This window comes from Podarcis melisellensis, assembly GCF_964234715.1.
Source record: "Podarcis melisellensis genome assembly, chromosome: 12".
Lineage (NCBI taxonomy): Eukaryota > Metazoa > Chordata > Lepidosauria > Squamata > Lacertidae > Podarcis > Podarcis melisellensis.
The window spans coordinates 43,412,893-43,440,497 of record NC_138544.1 but is presented as its reverse complement, the minus strand read 5'-3'; the positions used below and the strand labels follow the sequence as shown (position 1 = coordinate 43,440,497).

Below are 27,605 nucleotides of genomic sequence, written 5' to 3'. Positions count from 1 at the left end.
TTCCTACATTGTCTGTTTGAATGCTTTATCTCACTTTATCTTCTGGTAGTTACAGGTTTATGCTTTCAATGCTGTTTGCAACTGCAAAAGTTTCAGGGTGGACATGCTGCTGTGCACCAGTGCACACGCCATAACTTTCTGCTGAGAACCTGCAAATTTTTTATCCCACAATGCTCCACTTTTGTGGTGCTATAGCATAAGAGTGCCCCTCTAGATGGCAATAATGTGATGATGCAGAGAAAGTATCACAGAACAACTAATAAAGTGGATGCATGGATGGTTTGGCATAAATCCACCACTAATGTACTACTACTGTATAAACTGGGATGTTGCAAAATACACTCACAAAAAACCAGTCTGAAGGGATGCTTTGAGGAGACTAAGTCTGCGATCCTAAACCCACTTAAGGTACTTCCCGACCACAGTCTACTTGTGCGTCAACATGCACAGAATCCTGCTGTTGCTCTCAGTGGAAAGTAAGCATGGGCCGGCAGCCTTACTCCTCTCCTAACGCTGAGCACATTTTCCACCGAGTAATCCCGAACCAGCTGGGTCTGCGCATCTGTTGCGGATCATCCAATCTCTGGAGCCACAACTGCTGCGGGCTCACTTAATTCCACCAAGGCGGAGGGGCCTGGCGCCCCAGCTCCCACCCCATTTTGGACTGCGGCCTCCCTAGGCAAGGAGAGGGTTTGCAAGACGAAAGTTACTCCGGAATAAACCTGATAGCGGGAAAGCAAACAGCCAGGAAGTAGAGCAAAACTTTCAAAGTGGTGGGAAGGTGGAAAACAACCAACTCTCCGAGAAAAGAAGAAGAGAGCTGGCGGATACCTAGTGCGCCTGGCCATGCATCTGACCCCTTAACGGGGCTGGGTGTGGGGGGAGCCTTGGAGAGCGACTGGTGAAGAGCAATGCCCTGCACGGCCTTCGCGGGGAGACAGCCCGGCCCTTCCCGTGTCGCAGGAGTGAGGCAAGCCGCCGCCTAGCTGCGCGCAGGAGGAGACGCCGAACAGGTGGCCAGAGGCAGCGGCTGGCGCGCCAGGAAGGGAGCGGGCGAGCAGCGAGCGAGCGAGGAGCGAGCATGCCTGCTTAGCGCTGGCGACAGCGGCGGCACCCCGCTCCTCCTCCCCCCGCAGCATGTGAACGGGCGCCCGCCCGGGCCTCCCCCTTCGCGCCGCCACGGGACTCCGCCGACTTGGTAGCTGCAGGCTCCGCCAGCCGCCCGCCCTCGGGCCGGGCTCCCGCTTGGCGCTGCTGGCCGGGCGCGGAAGCGGGGAAGCGCGAAGGGCCAGCCGAGCGGCGCTCGTCTCCCTCCGCGCTGCCGCCGATCTGCGCGTAGTAGTAGCAGCAGCAGCAGCGGGCTCCGGGAAGCGGCGGGCCGAGGATCGGGGCCGGGAGCCGCGCTGGGCGGCAGGATGAAAGTCACCGTGTGCTTCGGGCGGACCCGGGTGGTCGTGCCCTGCGGGGACGGCCAGATGAAAGTTTTCAGTCTGATCGAGCAAGCGGTGACCAGGTACAGGAAGGCGATCGCCAAGGTGAGTGCGTGGGCGCGACGTGGGGGCCGAAGGGTGGGGTGGGGGAGCTGGGCGGCGGGGAGGGGGAGAGAACTTGGGCGAGGTGAGCAGGAAAGACGGGCTGGAGGCGAAGGAGCAGCAGCAGCTGGAGGAGGAGGGAGAGCGAGAGAGAGAGGGCGCCTGGGATCAATATGGCGCTTCCTGGAGAGGGGAGGGAGCTGGAAAGAGAGGCAAAAAGTGGAGGCTGGTGGGGAAGGGAGCCAGAGGAGCGAGCGGGGCTCCGATCGGGACACCCCCAGCCCGGGGTTGGGAGCTTTGTCAGCTGAGCTGGAGTTGGGATTCGGAAAGTCTCCCAAGGAAGCGTGGACGAGAGTTTTGGGGAGCAGGGCTCGCTTCCTCTCGCTTTCCGTCGTCGTCCGCTGCCGCCTCCCCCTTCCCGCCCCGGGACAGTAAACTTTCAAGCGCCCAGAGCTCTTGTATCCGTCCCTGTTACTGATCCAGAAGGAGGAGAATGTGCGTGTGTGAGAGAGAGAGCGATTGGAAATGGGAAGCTTCCGAGTTTGGGGCTGGCTGAACATCATGGCTCCTTTTCCCCCCTTTTGTGCTTCTTCGCTGAGATTTGTGGTTCTTGCCTGTTGTTTTTTAAGTCCGGTGTGGCGAGATACACAGTTGCAAAAGAGAGTCGCGCGTGGCTTTTGGGGCCTGAACTCTTTGTTGCAGTTTTTGTGTTGGGGTGTGTGTGTGTTTGGAACCAGCAAGTGGTCGTCGTGGCTGTAGTTCAGCCTCTCCCCCCCCCCATTCCCACTTATAAAGACCCCCGCCCACCCCCTCCAATCACGTAGTTCTTTAGAGGAGGATAGTGTTGGGGAGCTGTTGTGTTGCATTCATCGCCTATGCACGCCGAGGGTTGCAAAGCACAGCTAGGCTGTTAGATGTCACTTAAGGCTGACATCTCTCCAGTTGCAATTGTTACACGGAGTTGTAGTTCGGCGTTGTTGTTCAACAGCGAGTTATATCCACAAAGGTGTGTGGGTTTCCAAAAACAACAACAACGCTGTGTTATTATTTTTGAAAGAAAAAAACCCTTCTTTCATTCCTTCCTGCACCGTGTAAATTTCACCCCACCCCCTCTCTTCGTGAGCTGTGGTTACTGCAAAGACTTGAAATCCAGCCCCAGGCTTTCCAGCTAGTCCAGGCCGGAGAGAGAAAACCCTAAACATGAAATCATGGAGTTCTCATGCATAGGAACAGTAACTGAGTTCTGCTATTAAAAAATAAATAAACTCCAAGCTTTATTTTTCTTCCACCTCCTTTCAGCTCTCAAACACAGAATTGGTTAACTAAAGCAAAAATTAGATTTCTTTTTTAAAAAATTCTTTCAAGTGAGTTCTATTTTCCTGTAAGATAAATAGCTGTGCCTTGATTATAATTGTGCAGGTCACATTTTGCACAAATTACGGGCTGTACCCAACTAAGTGCTACTCAGAGTAAACCCACTGATATTAATGGGCATAGGTTAGTCACTTTCATTCATTTTAGTGGGCCTTCTTTGAATGTGGCTTAACATTGGATGCAGCCATCACATCCTCACCATGCTTCCTGAAACACTGTCAGCATGTAGAGTGAGGCTGTAAGACACCCCAGGGGCTGAAATCCCTCCTTTGCACAATTGCCTTTTTGGGTGCTGAGAAACATAAGCAACTGTTTAATTGTGGGTTCCATGAGGTGCTGAACAAAATTAGAATATGTCCAGAGTTGTAACTGCTCTGTTGTTCTGGAGCACACTGTCCACTGGAGTTCACATGTCCTCCTGTCTCATATAAAGCTTGCTTGGATTTTTACTGGATTTGCAGGACGCCTGCAAAATAATAATAATAATAATAAATAATAATAATTCTGATGTAGTTTTGGCAGAATACATAGCTATTTGTAATGTTCAGCTCTTCTGCCTTATTGTAAGATACAATCCCCTTTCTAAAACAGAAAGAAAATACATTCTGTAATTCTGTAACTTTCCCTTTGACTGACAAGTTGATTGCAGGCTTTCATTCTAGAGATGTTTAGTTCTCATCTCTATCTTGCAGCTTGGCGAATTTTTTTGGAACTTTGTTTGGAATTGAGAGAGAGCATAGGTAATTACAGGAAGGGGTGTTTGGGTAAGCCATACAATCCTTTTCTGTTGATATTCCTACTTCCCAGTATATTTTAGAACCGTCCATTGAAAATAACAAAACACAGTAGACTCTAGATTCAAAGGAAGCTGGCAAATAAGTCTTGTGTGCTCACAGTGCTACTTGTTCTGGGTGGGGGGACCAAATCCATGGGAAAATCCAAATGACATAAGGAAATACAAACAAAAAAGGTCCCTGTTAGGAAAATAAGCAACCTATTTATTTTGGAAAACAAAATAGGACACCCCCCCCAATCGAGGTATGTAAGCTCCTAAGAAGTGTTTTTATTCACAGCTTGAACCCCCATCCAAAGTGCAAGAAAATGCCTTGCTGTGAAGAGGAGAGCTGGCTTTTAGTGAGAGACAAGCCCAGCAGGTTGTGAGTCATATCAGAATGGCTGGTAGAGGCAGCAGCAGCAGCATGTTGCGCAGGACAGCGTGAAAAGAACGGTGCTGTTGCTTATATAGCACTGCCTTTGACATGCCCAGCACTTCTTAAAGCCAAATGAAAGGTGGTGCATGATGGAGTTTTCATTTTGAAACAGGCAACTGGAGATGATTGCAGAGGCACCTTGGGAAGTAGGGTATCACACATATAACAGGCTGGAGGTTGCTGCTGTTTTGCATGCTATGGATTTGCTCTAAGAAAACTTGCCTGAAATAGATTTTTATTGTATTTATATCTCACTTTTATTCCAAGGAGCTCAAAGTGGCATACCTGTTTCCCTCCCCTTCTCCATTTTATCTTAGCAACAACCCTGTGTGGTAGGCTAGACTGCAAGATAGTAACTCACCCAAGGTCACCCATTGGGGTCCATGGCTGAGTGGGAATGTAAACTCTAGTCTCCGGATCCCAGGTCCCAGTCTGATGCTCTAATCACTACACCACACTGGCAATAATATGAAGTAAGAATCTTGGGCTCTGTTATTAATGTACCCTTTGACACCTCCCTTTCCTTAAAAAATAAGAAAATTGGCTTGTTTGGGCATTGCAGCCAACCCCCCTTACTTTCAGCAAATGTGTTCATACTCTTGTTCTCAGGAAGCTATCTTTCTGTGTTATATCAGCCATTGATAACTTCTTGGAATACAAGGTCTTAGCTTAACTCTAGCTGAATACAGTATCAGGTTATGCATGGGTGCATGTGGGTAGGGGAAAGAGATTAGAGAGGTGGCTCACGAGACTCCTTCAGTTGTGTGGTTAAAAGGTGGGAAACGATTCTCAAAGGGTTTTGACACAGTTTCAAGTTTGCTTTTCGCTGTTTGCTCTCTGCTTCCCAAACAATTAATGTTTGGGATTGTTTCAACATTGCACCACAGCAAACTTGGATTTGCAACAAAGTGTTATTTGGAAGGACGCTCCAGACAATCTTGTTTTCCTAAGTGCAACAACAGGAATATACAGTAATGGTACACAAACATCAACCTGTAGCATTAGTGCTTAGTGTACTTAGGGGCACACTTAAGATGTTTAAGCATATACTTAAAAATCTAATGTATGAAGAGTCCCTTTGTTTTTGGAGAGAGATGCCTCTTGCTCAGATATGCCAGCTCACAGTGTATGGGGTGTGTGTGAGGACTTTAAGGTGATGATGCTTTCAAGCTCTCAAACCCCAGAGGTGGTTCAGACATGTCAGAGGGCTGCAGCATATGTTTTTCTACATGACTGAATAATAATTTCATATGGCAATATTTTCCTTCAGCAGAGATGCCTAGGCATCTCCAGAACTTTATTAAGTTGTACATTAAATGTGCATCATCTTCCTCTCCCAGAGCATTACATTATAAAAGTACTTAACTGAATACCTAAATGTGCATTATGTGAAATGTTTTGCAGTCAGTGCTGCCATCCATAAGAAAATACTATGCTACTAATTTAAATGTTTGCTTATCCTATTTCTAATCTGCTCTTTACCCTATGGTTATAGAGCAGATTATAGCAATCAAATATACAATACTGAATGCTTTATGGGGAAGGGTGGGGAATCTGTGGTCCTCCCAGATGTTTCAAGCCCACAAGTCCCATCTTCTTTGACCATTGGCAGTGTTAGCTGGTGATGATGAAAGCTGGAGTTGAGCAAGATGTAGAGGGTCAGCTCACAGGTTCCACACTGCTGCTTTATGGCCTCACCCCATCTACAAAAAGCTTTATGGTATGGTTAAACTTGATTGGGAGAAATTGTACAAATAACTTCAAAATAGAGGATATGAAAATGGATGCCATATATTTAAATATTCAAATATACTGATCGATTGCCCTGCTGGTATTATTGGTCAAAATGTTTTGCATTTGAACAGTAAACCTTTGAAACACTCGTTGTATTCTTTTTCTAGTCTTATGCAGGCAGTTGGCATCTACTGAAAGTTTATTTGACATATTTGAATATGTTTTATGCATGTGTGTGTTTGTGTGCACACACCTAGGGGTGGTGGAACGAAAATTAAATTCCTTAAAACAGCATGTCCCTCCTTTAAAACAATCCTGATGCCAACCTTATTATTTTTTTAAAAAAAATATTTTTTATTCATTTTCCAAACAAATTTTATACAGTCAACAAATTATTTTGCACTCATTCTTCAATTTTTGACTTCCCTCGGTTTCTCTGTCAATCTTTCATAAAATTTCTTTTTGTTGACGCATTTCTAAACATTATATTGCCTTTCCCAACTCCTTTTCCTCTTACTCTCTTTTTTGCAGTATTTCTTACTATCTCACAGAGTCTCTTCAAAACCAACAAGCGTTGTCTGTACATCACATATATTTTTCAGATATTCTGTAAATTTCCCCCAGTCCTCAATAAACTTTTGGTCTTTCTGATATCGAATCTTCCCAGTCAATTTGTCCAATTCTGCATATTCAGTCAATTTCCTTCTCCATTCTTCCACTGTTGGAATTTCTTCCTGCTTCCATCTTTGGGCCAGAAGTATCCTTGCGGCAGTCACTGCATATTGAAACAGTTTACAGTCTCTCTTATTAATTTCGTTTCCTACCATTCCTAATATAAAGGCCTCTGGTTTTGCCAACCTTATTAAAGCCTAACATTAGCCACAGCCATCTCTTGTTTCTCTTGCCCAGGGGTTGGCAAGGTTTACCTCGCTTGGGCTGGTTCACTCCAGTAGAGATCCCTCCATGGGCTGGATCACGCACCCGCGCCTGCAATTTCTGGCGTCTGCGCACACGTGATTTCCAGCACTGTGGAAGCGATTCCCCACGCTGCGCTGCACCGGTTTAGTGCAGCACATGGGGGCGGCTCAGTTTGGGGGTGGCTCATGGGCCGGTTACACGACCCCTGTGGGCTGCTTGTGGCTCATGGGCCTTAAGTTGCCAACCCCTGCTCTTGCCTTTGCCAGTTCTCATCTTCCTCTGTACCAACTCTGAAATATAGATTGTGTGCTCTTTGGGGCATGTACCTTCCCTTTCTTAAGTAAGTTTGTGACGTGTAACATACACTATGTAAATCATGGATGGGGAACCCTCATCATTCAGAAGTTGTTGGGCTTCATCATTCCTGACCACTGGCCAAGCTGACTGGGGAGTGAAAGTAGCTGCAAGTCCAACAAGTTTGGGGGGTGGGAGGGTGGGGGTGTGTCACGTAGGTTTCCCATCCCTCATATAAATATTCTGTTGGGCCCTCCTATGCATGCTTACTTGAAAGTAAATTCAGTTGTGCTTTGTGGAACTTACTCCAGGTAGAGACGGTAGATTCCAGGTTCACCTATAAAAATGCTTTTACTAGAGGAAAGAATTAACCCATAAAAGCTGCCATCAATTTAGGCATGACCAGGTCTGAAAAGTGACTATATTATCCTAAGCACATCTGCCTACTCACATTTAAGAGTTGTAGATCTCAGTGGAATTTACTCCCAAGTAAGTACCTATGTACAAGTGTAGCCAAAGGCTTCAATCCTCCACACACTTGCCAGGAACTAAGCCCCATTGACCACAGTGAAGCTGACTTCCAATTAAACATGCACATGCTTGCACTATAGGGCTGCAGTTCTGTACATGCTTACCTGGGGCAAAGTCTCATGGAGCTCAATGTGACTTCTAAGTAGCAGACATGCACAGCATAGGGGTGTCAAAGAACTCAAATGGAAACAGGAGCAGAAACTGGTGAAACTCACTTATTTGCTTCCATGTCTGGAAGGCAAATCAGGCAGGTGAAAACAATCAGTACTGTATTCACTTTTGTTTTTCAATCTGTAAGTGATAAGTAATTGATTGCTCCCCTTCCCAGCTGCATTGCATTTCCTCTGCACTGAAATTGCTGGCGTGAAATAATGTAATCAGTTATATACTTTATTATTTAAAATTTTGCCCAGCGGACAAAGAGATGAATAACAGTTTTTTTTAAAGCCAAACTAACTGCAGTAGAAAGGAAACAGTGCTGTATGTGACAAACATGGGTCAGAATTTGATGTTTTCTTGCATCCCTAGCCTAAGATTACCCTGTTGGATACCTCAGTGGCAGGATCAACTTTGTAGCTATGTAGAACTTTGTAGAATTGTTCTAGCACTGCTTTACCTTTTCTTGACATGTCCTCCTGGCAGTAGTCTGTCAGAGTCATATTATTTTGCAAATTAAAAAGCAAAAGATGAATTCTCGGGTGCTGATAATACCTTTTATAGGAAGCAGTGCTCAAAATTAAGTCAAGTATAATGCAAATGACATCTTTTGTTGTTGTTGGAATGGGATCATTATGCTAGGAAAATGAAAAGTTAATTACATGGCAAGAGACAGAACTTGCTATAAAAAGGAGACTTAAGAAAACACAGGACTAAATGCACCTTATTTTGTCTACTGTATTTTATAATAATGGGGTGATTGAATAATGTCCCATCCTTGCACTTTGGGCTGTGGAGACCCAAATACATGTAAGTGGAAATTTGTGCTTCTTGTTGAATGCAAGATAAGTCTGTAAGGTAGCGTTGGGAACCTTTCGTTCCCCAGATGTTGCTGGCTCGCACATTGCAGCAATCCAGTTGTGCCAGCACATGGGCAGCTGTGGCCAAGTTATCCCAGGGTTGACAACTGTTTAAAATCATAATACTTTAAACCAGTTCTGGGGAACCAAATGCAGCCCTCCAGTCTTCTCTTTCTTGTCCTCTGGACTTACTGCCCTCCCAAGCCATTCTGTGCACCAAAACTATGCTTGAACTCCAATAATGCTTCTTGCTTGCTTGTATGGGTTGTGTGACTGTGAAGAAACTAGCCTACTGTCTAAAGACAAAATGCACGGTAGTTGCTCTGATGTAGCACCCAGAAGGTTGCCAAGACGGGAATGTGGCTCTTGGGCCATGTTGCCCCACCTCTGCAATTATATGCACAAAACACATGACGTTAAAATTTATTTAAAAGCAACAACAGCAGATCTCACAAGTAACAATGACCCTAGAAGGCAAAAGCCTGGCAGAATAAAAATGTTTATAACTAGTTAGGTGAAAGACAGTCAGGGAGGCTCCTATCCTTGATAGAGTCACTCGGAAGTAAGTCCTGTCTGTGAAATTTGCTGTAAATGGCAGCTTTAGGGAAAATAGCAGCTCTGTGCAGAGTAATTTTCAGAAGAGAAAATGCCATGGGACGAAAGGGTTAAAAACCTCACGACATCATCAATCTGATCCAGATTGCTCCTCCCCCTTCAGTTGTGAGTTTAAAAAAGAAAAGGAGGATCCCTGTTTAGGGAAGCTTTTAATGTTTGATGGATTACTGTATTTTAATATTTTGTTGGAAGCCGCCTAGAGTGGTTGGGGAGGCCCAGCCAGATAGGCGGGGTATAAATAACAAATTATTATTATTATTATTATTAGATTTGAATTGGACAGCCGTGGCTAGAGGGAGCCCAGGATGAAATAAAAATGCATTAGAGAAAGACTAAAGTCTGTGTTTTTCAGTGACAAATAAGCAACAGGTAGGGAAGTACTCCAAAGAGTAGTTCTATAACCCTCTTGTTGCAGAAAGCGTATCATGGCATAAGCTTGTTTGGGGGGGATAAAAAAGGGGGCTTCCTCTTTTAAGGCTCTCATGAAAGGCTGTATCTCAGTAGTAAAACAACTGCCCTGCCTGTCGGAGGTCTCACATTCAATCCCTAGGCTGAGAGAGACTCATGTCTGAAACCGTTGAAAGCTGCTTCCAGACAGAGTAGACAATATTGAGCTGGGTGGACACTTTCCTATGTTCCGGTGATCTGAAGAGATGCCACTTTCCCCTAGCTTGAGTTGATGTCCAAACGTATCCCACCCGCCTCTGATATTTTTGTTGTTGCAGCCGGCTTCCTATGCTCTTAAAACATTTCAAGAGTGGTAACCTTTTTGGTGGAATGCTGGAAAATGACTGTCTGGCTATTCATGCAGTATGAAATATGTGAATAACTTTAGTGGAGGATCAGCAGAGATGGAATGCATTTGGCAGTTGCTCTTCTACTGGATAGGATTATAGTGGCGGTTTTGGTGAGTTCCAAATATTTGCCGAGAGTACTCATCACAGCTTCTCCTGGACACCCGTATCTGTTTGTTGACTGGCAGGCTTGGAGTTGCAGCTATTTTGTACCCTTCTTCCTTGCACTTAAACTGCAGAAATGATCAAGGTTTCATTTTTGAAGTACTGGAGAGGGAAGCCTGCATTTCAAAGCTCTGTAGTGCCCCTGTAGATACTAGTAACTCATTTCCTACTTTGAAGGCTTATATCCTATGTAATAGTAGCAAACACAGTTTGAATGCCACTTCTTACATAGCCAGTCACAAGATGGAAGTTTCAGCAGGCTTCAGAAGCCCCAAGATTTGCAGAAGTTGCTCCCCCATCTCCTCTCCCCAAAACAGGCTGATGACAACTGAGCACAGGACCAGCATAAGACATCCTGACACCTGAGGTGAACCACAAAATGACACTTCCCCTCCAGGGAAGAAGGGATGTGTGAGGATCAACATCAGGAACAAGCAGGGAACAATAAACATCCACCTTGGGATCTACTGCCTCTGTAGATCCTGCTGCCTGAGGCGGTTGCCTCACCTTGCCTAATGCGTGGATTCTTGAGGGTTGTGTCCCTCTGTTCATAGGTAGCTCTTTGCTCCAGCAGATTAGCTTCCAAAAATTGGAGGGGGCAAGGAAGTGTTTTTTTTTTAAAAAAACAAATCTACCTTTCTCTTGCTGCCCCCATTGTATTCAAAAGAGGTCCTCTAACCCTTTGGACCAGATCTGAGGAAGGTTGCAGGGGAATGGGGAAGTGGCAAAAAATGCTTTCTCCTCTTCTATTCATGGAAATCTCTCCTGGATTGAAGAACCTTCCATGAGCAGGAAGCTGCAGCTGGATGAAACCCATAGCTTTAGGTCCCAGTGTCAAGTTTTTATTCCTGAAGGGATTACTCAGTTTTGTTTATAGTTGTATGTGCTAATTGTAGAAGTAGTATGCCACAGCCCCTCTGACAGTAGTTTGGCACCCATCACTTTTTTTTAAATGTAAATGATACTTTTAATTGGGTGTGGGCACATTATTCAAATTAGCATTTTGCTATCAAGCTCTTGGTAAGTACTGGGAGCAGGCCTCTGTGGCTGAATCACCTTGCATAAGAGAGTGCTTTGAAATATTTAGTTATTCTTTGTTTTCCAAAGCCACCCTTCCTCCTTCTGGAGCCCACCAGCCCTAACAATAACAATCAAATACGAACACATAAAAATGTTTAAAATATCCATAACATCTCCATAAAATTTATCAGCAATCAAAACATGAGGCAGGAAGCAATAAAACTGTTAAATTCCAGCACAACTATGTTCCAAATACCTGGTGGAGGAAAAACATACATTTTGAATCCACACCAGAATGTTATCAGGGGATGACTTGTGACTCCATGGTGGAGCATCTGTTTTGCATGTGCAGAGTCCCAGGTTCAACCCCGGATATCTCCAGTTAGATTTGGAAGAGACCCCTGGCTTGAACCCTGGAGAGGTGCTAACAGTAAGTGTAGACAGTAGTGAGCTAGATGAACCACAATGGCTTAACTTGGCATAAGGCTCCCATCAGTATGGAGGGCGCTGGGTTTCATTAAGGATAGACTTCCACAATAGGGTGGCCACCACTGAAAATGCCCTGTTTCAGTCTTAACACTCCATGTGCCATGCTAATCAATGGCACAATGAACTGCTCCACCCCCAGGTATATAAACTTCATCTTTATTTTGTTTCTACTATAACAGTTAAAAAGAAGTGACTTGATAAAACCACCTTTCATTTGCTTTTGTTCATGAAGGTTTTGCCATCTTGTGGGAGGCTTTTGTGTGTTGGCACATCTGTTAGTGGTTTTGTATATTGTCCTTCACAGCAGAAAGCCTGTGAATTCCATCTTTGTTGATTCAGTGTGCAGCTCTTTTTCTTGCGTAACTGGTTTTCAGTTCTGTGGGAAACAAGTGTTTGAATTATACCTGTTAGAAAAAACTGAGAGCAAAATTGTACAGCCTTCAGTCTTTTGGCTCCTGATCAGTCTTCTAATTAAGGCTCTAGCTCCCAGTTAACCCCAGGCTTGGGGGCTTGATCTGACCCCCCAGGCACTTTTTCTGACCCCCTGACTGCTGCCCCTCCTGATTTTGACAATGATGGCAGAAAGGAAAATAAATAAATAAATTGGACAGTGCACTGTATTGGGTGGAGAGGTTTAAATCTTGCCCAACACAGCACCCTGATGGAAATGCAAAGCACCTTTTCTTCTTGATCACCTGCATTGGATTAGTTGAGCTGGGCTGTTGTTGACTTGTACACGTGTGCAGAGAGTATGTGGTGGCCACATCTGCTGCTTGTGTGCAGTTCCAGAAGGGTGGTCAAAGTTGAATGTGATCCTTGGGCCAAGAAAGGATAACTACCCCCTACTTATAGCTTAATGACTGCTATGAAAAGGGAGAATATCCTGGGAGAAACATTGAGTTGGATCTCAATTTTTCAGAGCAGTCCTAAGTACATCTATTTAGAAGTAGTTCATCTTATTGCATTCAGTGGGGCTAATTCATAGGTGAGTAGAGTTAGGCTTGCAGTCTCAGCTGTGCTTGGAAGTTATTTCAGTGGGTCTGCTATATGCATGTCTGGAATCTGGATCCAATCCACTGAAACTCTCTAAGCTGAATATGGTCTTGATATGTGCCAGGGGCTATTTGACCTGAAATGTGAAGGTATAGAGGGTCCCTCAGAATTTAGGGAGCACAGGAGGCTGCATCAGAAAGGGTTGTTGCTGCTGCAAAAATTGCCTCCCCTGTTCTTATATTAGCACAGGTGTATAGAACCTTTAGCCCACCATATGTTGTTGAACTACAACTCCCATTGGTCATGCTTCTGAGGACCAATGGAAGCTGTAGTTTGGCAACGCCCAGAGAGCCAAAGGTTCTCCACTCCTGCAATAGCGGATGTCTCTACTGGTTCCTGCACTACTCTGCAAGAGGAATGACAGGCTTGGATTTCCCCATAATCTTTAATTTCTGGTGGGTGTAGGTGTAGGGGGGTGAATGGGTCACTGGGCTAGGAGCCATCCATTTGGTTTCTTTTACAAACTGTCTTAATTTTATTTGGCAAAATATTTTTAGCAGTTGTGGATTTATGGAATAGTAGCTCCAATTGTTGTTTTTGAATAATGTGTTCCAGATGTGTTCCAAGATAAAAGGAGATGTTTGAACTAACTTGTTTGGTTTTTTTCAGTTTAAATAACATAAAATTCTAAATAGCCCATTGTTTATACCTACAAGGCTATATTTTTCTCCTTATTTTTAAAGGCTGTGTGAGATAGTTAAAATAAAATACAGCTATCAACTGCAAATATGTTTGCTTTTACTCAAAAGTAGCTAAAAAGCTTACCTTAGCACATTTACACTGCAGAATGTCTACTTCTTGGCCAAAGTGTGTGCCTGTGTGTGTGGCAAACTATGCATTGTAAATAAACGAAGGTTTGGTTTTGGGTTAAGAATTGATATGTAAATAGACTTGACATACTCATGTAAATACACAAGAAAATGTATGTTTCTGAAGGGGGTGAAAGTAACACAGAGTACCCCTCTGGTGGTGTTAGCATAGTATAATAAATTTTGATAGCTAAAGAGAGAGAGAGAGAGACATTTCCTTTGAAATTTCCAGTTCTCCTCTCCCCACTCTCATTGCCCTGTATTTTAGCCTTTTTTTGCATTGTCCTCATTTTTATGAGAACTGGAAATATCCTTAGCACTGAGAATTCAGTGCTAAAGGACCATCTTGTCTCCAAGGAACTATGCCCCTATCTCTGTGGAGTTGGGAGGAATGTTCATCTGAACCTGTGTTAGAAATTCAGATAGGTTTATTTGCCAAATGCTCCTTAAACCCAGGTTATGGGCACCACAATGGCTTGTCTAGATGCCGGTGAGCATGTGATGTGGTCAGGGAATTGGCATGTTAGTCCCACCTGCAACTGCTATGTCAGGGTTCCCAGTTGTGTGGAGAGGCCCTTTGGACATAAGGACAGCCCAGCTGAATCAGGTCAAAGGCCCCACTATTACAGCATCTTGTGTCTCACAGTGGGGAGCCAGATGCCAAGGCAAGCCCACAAGCAGAACTGGAGTCCTACAAAGTCCTTCCCACTTGTGATTCTGAGCAGCTGTATTTGGAGGCATGGTGCCCCGTCAGTGGAGACAGAGCAAGACATAAGGGCTAGTAGACACTGATAGCCCTATCCTTCATGCAGCTCTGCTTCTCATTCTCCCTGTGGCTATTGATCAACCACGGTATCCTCCTGGAACAGCTCTGTGGGATGGGTACTGGAGACACTGTATCATTGGCTCCTAGAGGGTCATATTTAGACACTAGCTTTGAGAGACTGTTTTCAGCTTCATGGTCTTTGCACTATGGTATAATCTTGTCCCCAGTGCTGTTTATCTATATGCAGGGTGTGTCCACAAATGTAAGTTTGTGGGAAGCTGGGGTGTTTTGTAGTGTACCCAGCACTGTATTTTGTAGTGTACCCAGATGCCCTCTGTGTGCATATACAGTGGCACCTCGGTTTAAGAACAGTCCTGTTTACAAACAATTCAGTTTATGAACTCTGCAAAACTGGAAGTAGTGTCCCGGTTTGCGAACTTTACCTTGATCTAAGAACGGAATCCGAACGGTGGAAGGTCACTGGCGGCGGGAGGCCTCATTAGGGAAAGCACTCCTTGGTTTAATAATGGTTTTGGTTTAAGAACGGACTTCCAGAACGGATTAGGTTTGTAAACCGAGGTACCACTGTATCTTGTTATGCAGGGCTTTTGTGTGTGTAAATAGCCAAGCAACTTAATCATAAACACATTATGCCATCAGCACATTCCTACAAAATTATATATTTATTAATATTAATGAATGGCATGTGTTTTATATGAATTAGTGGTGTAATGCATTTGGTTTTCAAATGCATTGCAAGTTGCTTGGAAACCTTGGGGCAGGTGTGGGGAACCTTTGGCCTTCCAGATGTTGCTGAACAACAGCTTATGTCAGTCCCAGTAAACATGGCCAATGACCAGGGTTGATGGGAATTGTAGTCCAGCAACTGCTTGAAGGCCAGGCATAAGCAAACTCGACCCTCCAGATGTTTTGGGACTGCAACTCCCATCATCACTAGCTAACAGGACCAGTGGTCAGGGATGATGGGAATTGTGGTATCTAAACATCTGGAGGCTGAGTTTGCCTATGTCTGTTGAAGGCCAAAGGTTCCCCACACCTACCTTAGAATAATGTTGGCAATGATGATGAGGAAGATATAAAAAGGGAGGGAAGGGGACCAGGTCTCGGGTTCAGTACAGAAGGCTTGGGAGGGTGGACCCCCTTCTAACACAGAAAAAGCTAATGTGAAGCCTTCCTGATGTTGCTGAACTACAACTCTCATCATTCCTGGCAACTAACCATTTTGGCTGGTGCTGATGGGAATTGTAGTCTAACAACAGGGTATCCTGTTGGCTTACTCTGCTCCAACAATACCCTTGCTAATCTACAAATAAATGCCATAATACACTTCTTCACATTTAAGATGCCACCAGATGCTGTGTTTTCTTTTGCAATAGACTAACAGCTATCTCTCTGGGAGACAAAGGTTTCTGCTCCCCTTTAATAGATGGGTAGGAGAGGGAATTTCAGCAAGCGCAGATTTGTATCATACCTGCAGGATTAAGACAGGGCAAAATTCCCCTGCAATACAACTGTTAAAATTCTGTCCACAGTTACATCTGGTTTTCCTAGTGGTGGGTAATGGGGAGAAATAAGTTGAGATGTTGAAGGAGTTGTGGGGTAGGTGGCTCTGTAGGGCTGGATAAAAGGGGAAATGATTTGTTTCATTGCTATGAATAAGCACTTTCTACCCTACTCTGTGTGTCTATCTGCCTGTCTCTTTCCTTGTTCTAAAAAGCAGGATCAAAGCAGGAAGACCATAACAATAAGCCCTTAAAACACATAGTAGGTGGGAGAAAGACTGATTGGGGAAGAAAGGTAAGGAGCTGAAGGGGAAATAGTTAAAGGTGATTCATCCATCCTAATAAAAAGAGATAAGGGTGACATTTTTGAGAGACCTGGTTAACATTTTACAAAATGAATGGGGGAAACACTGCAGGACAAATAACTGGGAAGAGGAGTTTGAATAAAATGATTGGAAAGTAGAGAGACATTATTCAAGGATAGGGTCACCATATATACCGGAAAATTCTGGTAATGTCCGGTGGTGGGAGCTTAATTGGTGTCCAGGAGGAAATTTCAATTTAATAGTAAATGTCTGCGCTGTGAGGTCGCTTTCTTGTTGATGTGCAGAAATGATTTTGCATGTATGTAAGGGACGCGGGTGGCACTGTGTGTAAACAGAGCCTTGGGCTTGCCGATCGGAAGGTTGGTGGTTTGAATCCCTGAGATGGGATGAGCTCCTGTTGCTTGGTTCCAGCTCCTGCCCACCTAGCAGTTCGAAAGCATGTCAAAGTGCAAGTAGGTAAATAGGCACCGCTCTGGCGGAAAGGTAAACGGCGTTTCTGTGCGCTGCTCTGGTTTTGCCAGGATTAGTCATGCTGGCCACATGACCTGGAAAAACTGTCTGCACACAAACATCGACTCCTTTGGCCAGTAAAGCGAGATGAGCGCTGCAACCCCAGAGTCATTCATGACCGGACTTTACTGTCAGGGGTCCTTTAACTTTACCTAAGTCAACCTTGCCCTTTAATTCAGTAACAGGCCTAATGTGGGTTGTTGGGTTAATGTACCTAAAAATGATTGTGTTAAAGTTTAGTGTAGGTTCATGTAGGTAAGACACAATTTTTAAATTTCTGACTCCAATCTGTGCATTTCAATTGTGTGTTGAATTGCATGGCCATCCTGAGTCACTGTATTGATATAGTAATGAAACACATGTGGACTCTGTGGATCCACTGACATTAGCTTTCCTGCCCAGGATATTCAGGCCTTTTCATATGTTAGTGGTGCGCAATCATATGATTCAAAAACAGCTGCTATTTCTCCCATTTGTGGAGTGTTATAATAACACCCTCCCCCAAGGTTCTTATAAAACCATACGGAATACACTTTGCAGTTTCCTCTTTCTCCTGGTATATGTATATCTTGCGTATGGATATGTTTATTGGATGGTAGTTTAACCCCCCCCAAATCTCTTCATCCAGCACCACTATATTCATTTCCAGTATTCAAATCAATATGCTCCATGTCCAGTTTTAAAAATTGTCTCTCAGAAAAGAAAGTGTGCTTTAATACAGAGGATTCTTCTAAGTTGAGCACAATCCTATAGATGGGGAGTGGGGAACATTTGGTCCTGCAGATGTTCCTGAACTGCAGTTTCCATCAGACCCAGCAGGTATGACCAGTGGTCAGGGATGATGGGAATTGTAATTCAGCAACATCTGGAGGGCCAAAGATTCCCCACATCTGTTATAGCTGGATTCAAAGTCTCATTGAATTCAGAAGCTCTAGCACAGGCCCTCCAGATGTTTTGGGACTACAATTCCCATCATCCCTGACCACTGATCCTGTTATCTAGGGATGATGGGAGTTGTAGTCCCAAAACATCTGGAGGGCCGAGTTTGGGGATGTCTGCTCTAGCACTTAGGCAGCTGGATATAGGATTGAAACCCTTGTATGAAAAAAAAAACTTGGCCACACTACTAACAGAAAGTGCCATATCTATTGTGACTGCATTAAATTATGCAAGTATCATCACTTTCCTCAAATCTGAAATTTTTGCCTGAACAATATCTACACACATGAAATTTCCGGTATAAGAATGGCTCATGTGAGGGTTTTTTTGTTTCTCAGTTCTGCTCAGCATACATATCTATTCAGCATTTGAAAAAAACAACAACTTTAACATAGAACCATGTTCCCCCTGTTTAGCTGTTAGTATCAATTTACACTTAAATACCTTGGGCATTACTTCTCTTTGTTATTGACATTTTCCTGTTTTCAAATACATATGCCTTCTAGATATCAGTCATATGAACATCTCAACACACCTCTAAATCTGTTGTCCTTCTCTGGCTTTATTGTCTGTGTGAAAGCGTGGATTTTACACCCCCACCTAATTTTGTGTATTTTAGACTTCACCCCCCAAGCCCATAGTTTTATATTTCTTCACAACTTTGACATCCTTCTTTAGACTGTTATTAATTTTTGGTGTTTTAACTGGAAGTGTATTTTAAGTTGTTGCCAGCCCCCATCACTTTCTTTGCCCTCTGTTCCCTGCTCCTTTTCGTTGGTTACAATCCCAATCTTTCTTATACTTTTTGGATTGTGTGAGGTTAAAACGTAATAATGATAAACCATAGTTTACTGTTACATAGCTAGTTGGGGCTGGTGGGAGTTGTAGAGCACCAATATGGTGAAGGCTGGTACAGAAAATAGTAAGCTTAGCGGGGGCCAATAGTCTGACTTGTCTAAGGCAGCTTCCTATGTACTTGTTACAATTGTGGAGGTCTTTTGCTGTGCTTATTCAGTTCAGTAGTTTGATTTATCTCAGTCTTATTTAGGAGACCATCCTAGTGGGTTATGTCTTCAGACTTAAAATAATATGTAAGTGACTTTACAAAGCAAAACAGTTTTACCTATGCAGATCTCTTTGCAAAATCCATATAAGCAGATGTTATGATGTCATGACACAATGCTAAGTGTTACCACATGCTGCAGAAAGAAAGGATCAGTTTGGCAAATGAGTGCTGGTTTTGAGGACAGCATTGTGCTTTCTGGAGCATGTACTTCTTCCCTTAGTTTTTCAGAGAAGTGCTGTGATATTGTCTGTTTATCATTGTCAAGCTGCACGAAACCTGTAGAGAAAGGAAAAACTCATTGTTTGAAGGCTTAGAGAAAAAAGAAGCACAAAAGATTTGATACTTTCTTTCCATTAAGCTACACTTGAAATTTCTGAGACTCTGAACAAAGTAAATAATTTGAGCAGTTCCCTTTTTATTTTCTCTTTCCAATAATGAAAATGCAGAATGGAGCAAAGCAGGATTCATTTAATGAAAAACAAAATGTCTCTGGAAAAAAAATCAGACCAAAAGTCCATCTACTTCACCTTTTCATGTCCAATAATGACCAGCCAGATGTTTCTGAGCTTTCACAAATAGGATGTGAAAGTGTTTGGCATTTTTCTTTTTGATTTTACCTGGCATCTGGTCTTCTGAGGTACACTTTCTCTGGAAGTTCATTTAACTAGGCTCTACATACTGTTGCTGTTCACTGTGATGAAGAGTTGCCTCTAGATGAAGGAGCTGAGTAGTGGTATTTTATGTGTCACATTACTCATCTGATACAAAGTACCATCACCTCCCCTCCCCTTACTTCCCATTGTCATTTTGTGCTGACATTCATGGCACTTTTATCAATACAGTGGTACCTCGGGTTACATATGCTTCAGGTTACATACGCTTCAGGTTACAGACTCCGCTAACCCAGAAATAGTGCTTCAGGTTAAGAACTTTGCTTCAGGATAAGAACAGAAATTGTGCTCCGGTGGCAGCAGGAGGCCCCATTAACTAAAGTGGTGCTTCAGGTTAAGAACAGTTTCAGGTTAAGAATGGACCTCCGGAACGAATTAAGTACTTAACCTGAGGTACCACTGTATATGTGCACTTACTCATATTTTTACCAAAACGAAAACAAAAAACCCCACTGGAGCTGAGCCAATTAATTAAATACTGGCAAAGAAGAATTTCAACACTTGATCACAGAGCGGGTGTTAAGCCTTGTGACACAATAAGTGTACTGACCATTTCTAGTGCATACAACTTCATGTGCTAGAGAAATACATGTTTTTGCTTGTTCAACACACTTTATTTTTTATTTTTCTTGAATATATTTTTCTTGAACAATTTTAGCAAAATAAAATTATCAATCAACATAACCATTTACATTCTCCCCTTCCTCCCTCTCCCCCCCCCCCAGGACTTCCCACAGCTCCCCTCCCTGGTTTCTTTGCACATATTATCCTCTGCATATTATAAAATTGTACATATTGTTGCCTTATCTATTATATATTCAACTGATAACTTTGTGGATGTTTATTCTGTTCAACACACTTTAGAGTGCTGGGCTCACATGTAATTCTGTGCCATAGTGAAAACAAGCTAAGGTTTGTAAGTGAAAAAACAAGCCATGATTTCAGATCATACCGTTAGCAGTAAAATAACCATAGCTAAACCACTGGACAAAATGTTGAGCTGTGGTGTAATAGACCATAGTGTAATGAACAGTAAAGGTAAAGGTAAAGGTACCCATGCCCGTACGGGCCAGTCGTGTCCGACTCTGGGGTTGCGCGCCCATCTCGCTTAAGAGGCCGGGGGCCAGCGCTGTCCGAAGACACTTCCGGGTCACATGGCCAGCCTGACGAAGCTGCATCTGGCAAGCCAGCGCAGCACACAGAAACGCCATTTACCTTCCCGCTAGTAAGCGGTCCCTATTTATCTACTTGCACCCGGGGGTGCTTTCGAATTGCTAGGTTGGCAGGCGCTGGGACCGAGCAACAGGAACGCACCCCGCCGCGGGGATTCGAACCGCTGACCTGACGATCGGCAAGTCCTAGACGCTGAGGTTTTACCCACAGCACCACCCGCGTCCCGTAATGAACAGTCGCTTGGTGTTATTGTGCAAACCAGGCTTATTGGAAGTAACTATCATCTAGTTTGGACTAACTTAAATGTACAGTTTTCCATTATTTTGCTACAGGGAACATGCATTAATGTGAGTTAGGTACATTTCCTCTGCGGGGTGAAGCAAGAGTTTTGACTTAAATTTGCCTGGGGGTTGTTGTCCCTTGAGCTTTTACCCTTTTGAGTCCTCTTACACGGGCTGGTAAGAGCTCAGGTTGTTTAACATGCTACGACTGAGGGAAGTGCTACAGGCAATGTCTGATTTAACAAAATAAGTTACAGTGGCTGTATCAGCCAAATCTTATGGCAAAGAAGTCAGAAATGTCTTTTTAGCCATGTTGTCTATGAGTTGAAAGATAATGTGTTTCGTTCTGCCTAGTGTAACTCAAAGGCATTCTTAAGCACAGTGCTCAAAATGATGGGTGTCCCAATTTAAAGTGCTTGTTTCGCTGCAACCCAAAAGGAATATGGTTGTACTGTAAGTCCTCAACTTATGCAGGGGTTATGCATATCACATATAGTCAAAACATATTGGGTGTAATGGTGGGTGGGATTGCCAAAATCTTTTCCCCTGGACATCTGCCCCCTTTCCACCGCATTTTTTAAAATTTCTTTGTCAAGTTCCTAAAGCTGAATTCACACAAGTTACCGGTAAATGTGCATAAGTTGCAGACTTACTGTAATTCATACTAACTATGGGTGAATCATTTGGTACCTTAAAGGCGAGCAAGTTTATTAGGACATAAGCAATCATGAATATGATAGAGATAAAGGCACTGGAGCAGTTAGTGCATCTCTATGTTATGAAGCTATTATTACTTCACAGAAACCTTTTCTGCCAGGGTGTAGCCACTTGCTTGTATGAACAAAGGTTCCAGAAAGCGATCTCTTGGGTCTCTATATAAGGTGCAGGCTAACAGTTAATGAGTGATTTTTTCACCTGAAGTTGACCAAAAATGCAAAGCCTGTTTTCATACGGGACCTTATTGCAGCGGCCACCCAAGACTCATCATTTGGAAACACAGCTCAATAAAGGCAAACTGGTGAGGGTTTGGTCAATAACTAGCTCCGAAATGCTCAGTTCTCAGGAGTGGGATGCCAAGGGGGGGGGGGGAATTGTGTTTCTAATTAGTTTCAAGTCCCTTCTGTATTCCATCCAGTGGAGTCAATCACTTAGTTGACGCTTACTCAAGGACAATGCAGAGCTCAGTTCTGGAGAATAATAATAATAGCATATTGAGAGGCTGCTTTCCAGAGTTGGTTATCACCCTGTTCCATACAGAACAGCACAGGAAAACACTCAGGTGGGTAATTAATTAATTAATTAATTAAATTTGTATACTGCTCTTCATCCCAAGATCCCAGGACAGAGAAATGCAAAACGAGAAGTAGCAGTTCTTTTAATATACTTTAACTGAACACAGTATGCTCTTGCTTTAATTGTTGGCCAAGATAAAGGTGAAAAGGCCAGTTAATGGTCACTTCACTGGAGGCCCATTAGACATGTGACTGCATGTGCAAAGCTTTTCGTGCTGCCTGGGGAGAAGAAAAATGAATTGGACCAATTTTTAAAAGCTGTTGTCCTGCAGTTACTTGGAGCCCTAATTAAATATTGTTTGTATGGATTGTGCAGACTGTGGGTGAGTTCCCACCCCCTGTTGAAATAAATTTCTTTATAGGGATGGTAATACAAAGAGTCTGGTCATATCGACTTGAACCAGAGGGAGAGAAAAACATCTCTGTATGGAGATGCTCATTGATAAACTGGACTGTGTAGCCTAATTTTCAGTCTCGCTGGTGCTCTGTTGCATCCCACTTTGTGTGCAGATTTGTTTTCTTAAGAATGCATGAAGAGTCTGCATGTCAATTGTACACATCTTGTTTGTGCTTTTTATGAAAAATGAATACTTACCAATGCATCCATTGGTTGCATACTTGTGCTCCAGTCTACAAGCATAGGATTGCACTGGTTTACTGTTAAAGGTGGACCTAATGAATTTGTTCTCCATCTCTATAGAAAACACGCGGAAACTGCAAGCTGCACATTCCTAGTCTTGTGCTACTGCAGGAGGAGGGACAGGAAAGGCTGGCAAGTTGCAGAATGAAGTACCATTTTCACTGCTGTCTCCAGGGTGAAAGTTAGACTGGTGGAGATCTATAGCTGTGGTGCTTGTAGTTGCAGGCTGGATAGTTCTTAACAGCTTGCCCAGAAGTGGGAAATTCCATTATACCATACCTAATCTGAATTGAACTATGTGTTATTGCAGTTGCTTTTCTTTTTTAATATGACAGGAGTAGCCAGAGTAGTGCCCTCTATGTTGGATATTGTCAGATGATAACTCATTATCCCTGACCATTGGCCATGCTAGCTGTGGCTATTTGGAGCTGGGAGTCCAATAAGATCCGGAGGGCACCATGTTTGCTACCCCTGTAATACAACCATGGGCTTGTCTGCCTTTCATTTATTATCCCAGCCAGGATAGGCCTTGTTCCAGTTACTGTAAAATGTTTGGAAATGCAACACTGTGAGCTTTTGAAACACAGCACGAAAAATACTGCCGCTTGCCATTTTAAGTTTCCCACTGAAGCCTTTTCTCTGAACCTGATGCCCTGATGGATGCAGTGCAGCTGCTTGCTTTAGTGTTTGGAAAAGGCAACACAAGTGGCCTTTGCAAGCAGAAGAATCTGGTAAATACCCTTCAGCAACATGATAGCCTTTGTCTGTGTTGTGTCTCCTTTGTCATCTTAAGAAGCCTTCTTAAGGCTACTTTGCATTCAAGATGATTTTCTGTGCTTTGGGGAAAGGCTTTGTGTATAGTAAATTAAGGAAGGATATGAAGTTGGAAGCAAGGCTTGTAGTGATCAAAGGGTTTGGTTCACTACTATATTTTGGAATTTCTTATAATGCTTTCCCTTTGATATCAATTCAAGGCTCATTTTTGGAGCTGGTACCCACAACTCTAGGCCATTAATCATTGAACAAGCATATAAGATTGTGCACGGTGTGGAGAAAATGTATAAAGAAAGGTTTCTCTCTCCCCCCCCCATAATACTAATACTCAGGGGCATCCAGTGAAGCTGAATGCTGGAAGATTCAAGGTGGACAAAAGAAAGTAGTTTTTCACACAACACATGGGTAAACACTCCTACAAGATATCGTGATGGCCACCAACATGGAAGGCTTTAAAAGAGCATTGGACAATTTTGTGAAGGATAAGACTTAGGCTCTGTGCCTGGTAGCTAAACTTTGTTCTACCTCCATTGTCAGAAGCAGTAAGCCTCTGAATACCAGTTGCTTGGAGACACAGGTGGGGAGAGTGGTAGTGTGCTCAGGTTGTACTTTCAGGCTTCCCATGGGCATCTGGTTAGTCATTGTGTGAATCACATGCTGGACTAGGTGGGCCTTTGATCTGATCCAGCAAGGCCTTTCTTTATGTACATTCAACCATCTAGGGACTCATTACTCATGCAGTGTTGCATCTTTGCTTCCCACCAGTGCCCTATTCTGTCCCCCACCCCGTTTATTGGGAAACTCCATGGGTTGTATTTCTTAATCTGGAAGAATATTTTCACCCTATGATGGTTGAGTCCCCTCACCCATGATCCAGTTTTCGAAAGAGTTATCTCTACTTCAATTAGTTTCTCACTTTGACAGGCTGCTGCACTCCAGTTTGCTTCAGCTCTTATCACTCTGGTTTTCTTTTCCTTCCCCAGTTTCAGCCTCCCAAGTAAATAAGACCTAAATGAAAATTATCTCATTTGAAAGTTAAGCTCATTCAAGAATGCTGTTCCTGCTTTCCTTTTGTTCTGCGGCCTCCTTTTATTTCCTTTTTCCATTGTGCTTTAAGTTTGCATTCTTAATCTTAAATGGTTTCACAGGTAATCTCAGTAGATTTTGTCAAAAGTCCCCATTGGCTTGAAGAGGACGGAATGAGGGCTAGGACACATCCACATGGTTGCTGCATGGCAGCAGCTCTCAGTGACTTTCCTGTGCCAGCAGTCTCTACACAAGAGGCTGGTAACAGTTCTGCACCCAAACCATGTGACACACCAAACCACGAGCTGCCTATCAGCCAAGGCTCTAGCTGCCTACTAGAAATGGGGTTGCCAAGTTCCTGGCAGGCTATGTTACATGCACACATTTGTCTTGGTGGACCATCTGTGAGGCAGGCAGGTTAGGCTGAGACAGCATGACTGACTCAAGGTCACCCAGTGAACTTCATGGCTGAGTCGGGATTTGAATCCTAGTCTCCCAGGTCATAGACCAATACTCTAACCACTACACCACGCTGACACTGTTCTCCTAAATATGACTTTGATGAAACGTTGGGCACATCTCTGCAATTAATTGTTAACAATCCATGCACCATATTCTTTTGCCTGTTAGTCTTCCTTTAAAAAAAGAAAATAGCTGCATCTTTCTGACACAAGAAAAAAATATGCACCATTGTTAAATATATTATTTTGGACATTTAGGCATCATCCCACTAAATCCCACAACCAACTCTACTATCATTTTTCAGCCCACCTGCTTGATTATTTTAAGATAATCATATGCCACCATGCTGAATAAAAAATTGTCCATGGTGGCTTCAAAATTAAAATAAGAGTAGATAAACTGCAACAGTATAAAATAGCACCCGCAACCAAAATTAAAGAACAAGTTCTGTAAGACATGTAGAATATAACCAGCAATAGAAGATCCCTACAGCTGAACAATGGACTGCAAGAAGATCAAACGTATCCATTCTTAAGGAAATCAGCCCTGACTGCTCACTGGAAGGACAGATCGTGAAGCTGAGGCTCCAATACTTTGGCCACCTCATGAGAAGAGAAGACTCCCTTGAAAAGACCCTGATGTTGGGAAAGATTGAGGGCACAAGGAGAAGAGGACGACAGAGGACGAGATGGTTGGATGGTGTTCTCGAAGCTACAAACATGAGTCTGACAAAACTGCGGGAGGCAGTGGAAGACAGGAGTGCCTGGCGTGCTCTGGTCCATGGGGTTGGACACGACTAAACGACTCAACAACAACAACAACAGCTGAACATCACTGTCAAACATTGTTGACTAAAACCAGCTGAGCCTCTGTTAGGATGATAACAAGTGGTAAATATTCGATGCCTCATGGAAAACACCTTTTAACATTTGATTTGTCTTTACATTGTTACAAGCTGTAGTCTAGACAGTTTGAGCATTCTGGCCTGATGTATATTTAACAGCCTTATTACTCCAAAGTGTCTTGTAGATGCAAAGGTTTTCTGTAAATAGTGTTGTGTCATTCTTTCCACAGCTCATATGTTCCGTAATTGGGATCTGAATCCATTGTCTCCTCTGCCTTGGGGTGGTGATCAACGCTTTATGCTTTGAAGTGCAACTCGCTTCTTTAATTTCAAGCAATACTTGCTTTTGCATCAATGTGCTAGCACATTAGTTCTCATTTTTAAGAAGAGTTCTTGCTCTAAAGACCTTACATCAGTCAGGAGCTTTTTCACCCCACTTTGTCAGATGTCACATTAACGCAGGAGTCACCAAAGCACACCTGCAGAGGCCCTTCCTGGTGCCCATAGCACTCTCCCCATCAAGCTTGAAAGAGCAAGTCTATTGTAGCCAATAGAACAGGTGGCATGTGCTTGGTTGTGGATGACCACAACAGGTTGGTTTTCCCCCAGTGTGCAAATGTGCCAAAGAGCCCCAAAAGTTGTCATTAAGGCTGCAATTCTGTGTACAACCAAGGGAACAAATCCTCTTAACCAATTATTACATACTTCTGAGTAAATAACCATAGGATTGGGCCACGTGAGGTTTTTTTGGGTTAAGTGTGTATGCCTCACATTTATGATATCTAGCTTTTTATGATGTTGGGTTTGGTTTGTTTGTTTTTTTGCAATATCTAAGCATTTCTTTTCCCCTAAAGGATGCATAAATGTTTTACTGAAATTGTATCCCTTTACATTTTACTTTTCTAATGCAATGCAATAAAATTATTGCATTCTTTGGATAAACAGTAGCAAGGGGTTTAAAATAAACCTTGAATTTTGACTGCGTGTGTAGTAGTAGCTTATCTCTAATTGTGCCCATAAAATATCTTGCCAAGTCAGATGTACTAAGTAAGGGTGTGTGTATGTGTTTGTGTGTGTGTGTGTGTGTGTGTGTGTGTGAGAGAGAGAGAGAGAGAGAGAGAGATATGATTATTCTGAAAGATGGTCAATAAAGGTAGCTTTGCACCTCAATTAGTGTATCGACCAGCAAGCCATTTAAGGGCTAAAACATGGGACAAACCCTTTCCCCTCTCTCATTTTCCCCTCAGCACTTCCAAGGCATGTGATTCTGCAGTTTTCCTTTTCATTTCCTCCTCTGAAGACCTGCCTTTTAACAGTCTGGTTCAAGACTCCCTGGTGTGTGCTAACATTCAGATAGGATAACACCTTGCAGGGTGAGATGCTGCTGAGTTTGCAGCCTTGAAAGAGATTTGGCTCTTTCAGTACCTAGGAAAAGTTGGAAGGTTTACCTATAGAGAGCAACTTGCTCTCTTGGGCTATATAGAGTGCTCCCCTATGGGTGGGCCATGAAGTTAGTAAGGTGATACAGGAAGGACTCTGCCCATGTGGAACTTGTTTTAGGTTGATCAGTAGATCTTTTGAGCCTTTGGGGCACAGACTGCCTTATATTCTGTGTCTGCACAGCCTCCTAAGTAATGCAAATAATTACAATAATTAAATGCTAATGTGCGCTGGTGTCTTTTGATCCTTTAGTTTTTCAGTTGCCAAAGAAAAGGCTTCGATCTTGTTCAGGCTTATGCTTAGCTTGGTTGCAAAAT

The 27,605-nt window shown here is 43.4% G+C and overlaps 1 protein-coding gene across 5 annotated transcripts in view; it reads left to right on the top strand.

The window, feature by feature from the left end:
- The first annotated feature begins 1,266 nt into the window (after positions 1–1,266).
- PARD3 (par-3 family cell polarity regulator) overlaps positions 1,267–27,605 on the top strand; it is a 527,255-nt gene continuing 500,916 nt past the window's right edge. For 2 of the 5 annotated variants that reach the window (XM_081931473.1, XM_081931472.1), the window contains exon 1: positions 1,268–1,535. In XM_081931473.1, coding sequence (XP_081787599.1) covers positions 1,416–1,535 — 120 coding nt within the window. In that variant the 5' untranslated portion in view covers positions 1,268–1,415. Of the gene's footprint in view, positions 1,536–27,605 lie in introns of all 5 variants that reach the window. The other 3 variants (XM_081931470.1, XM_081931469.1, XM_081931474.1) reach the window with 2 other exon arrangements.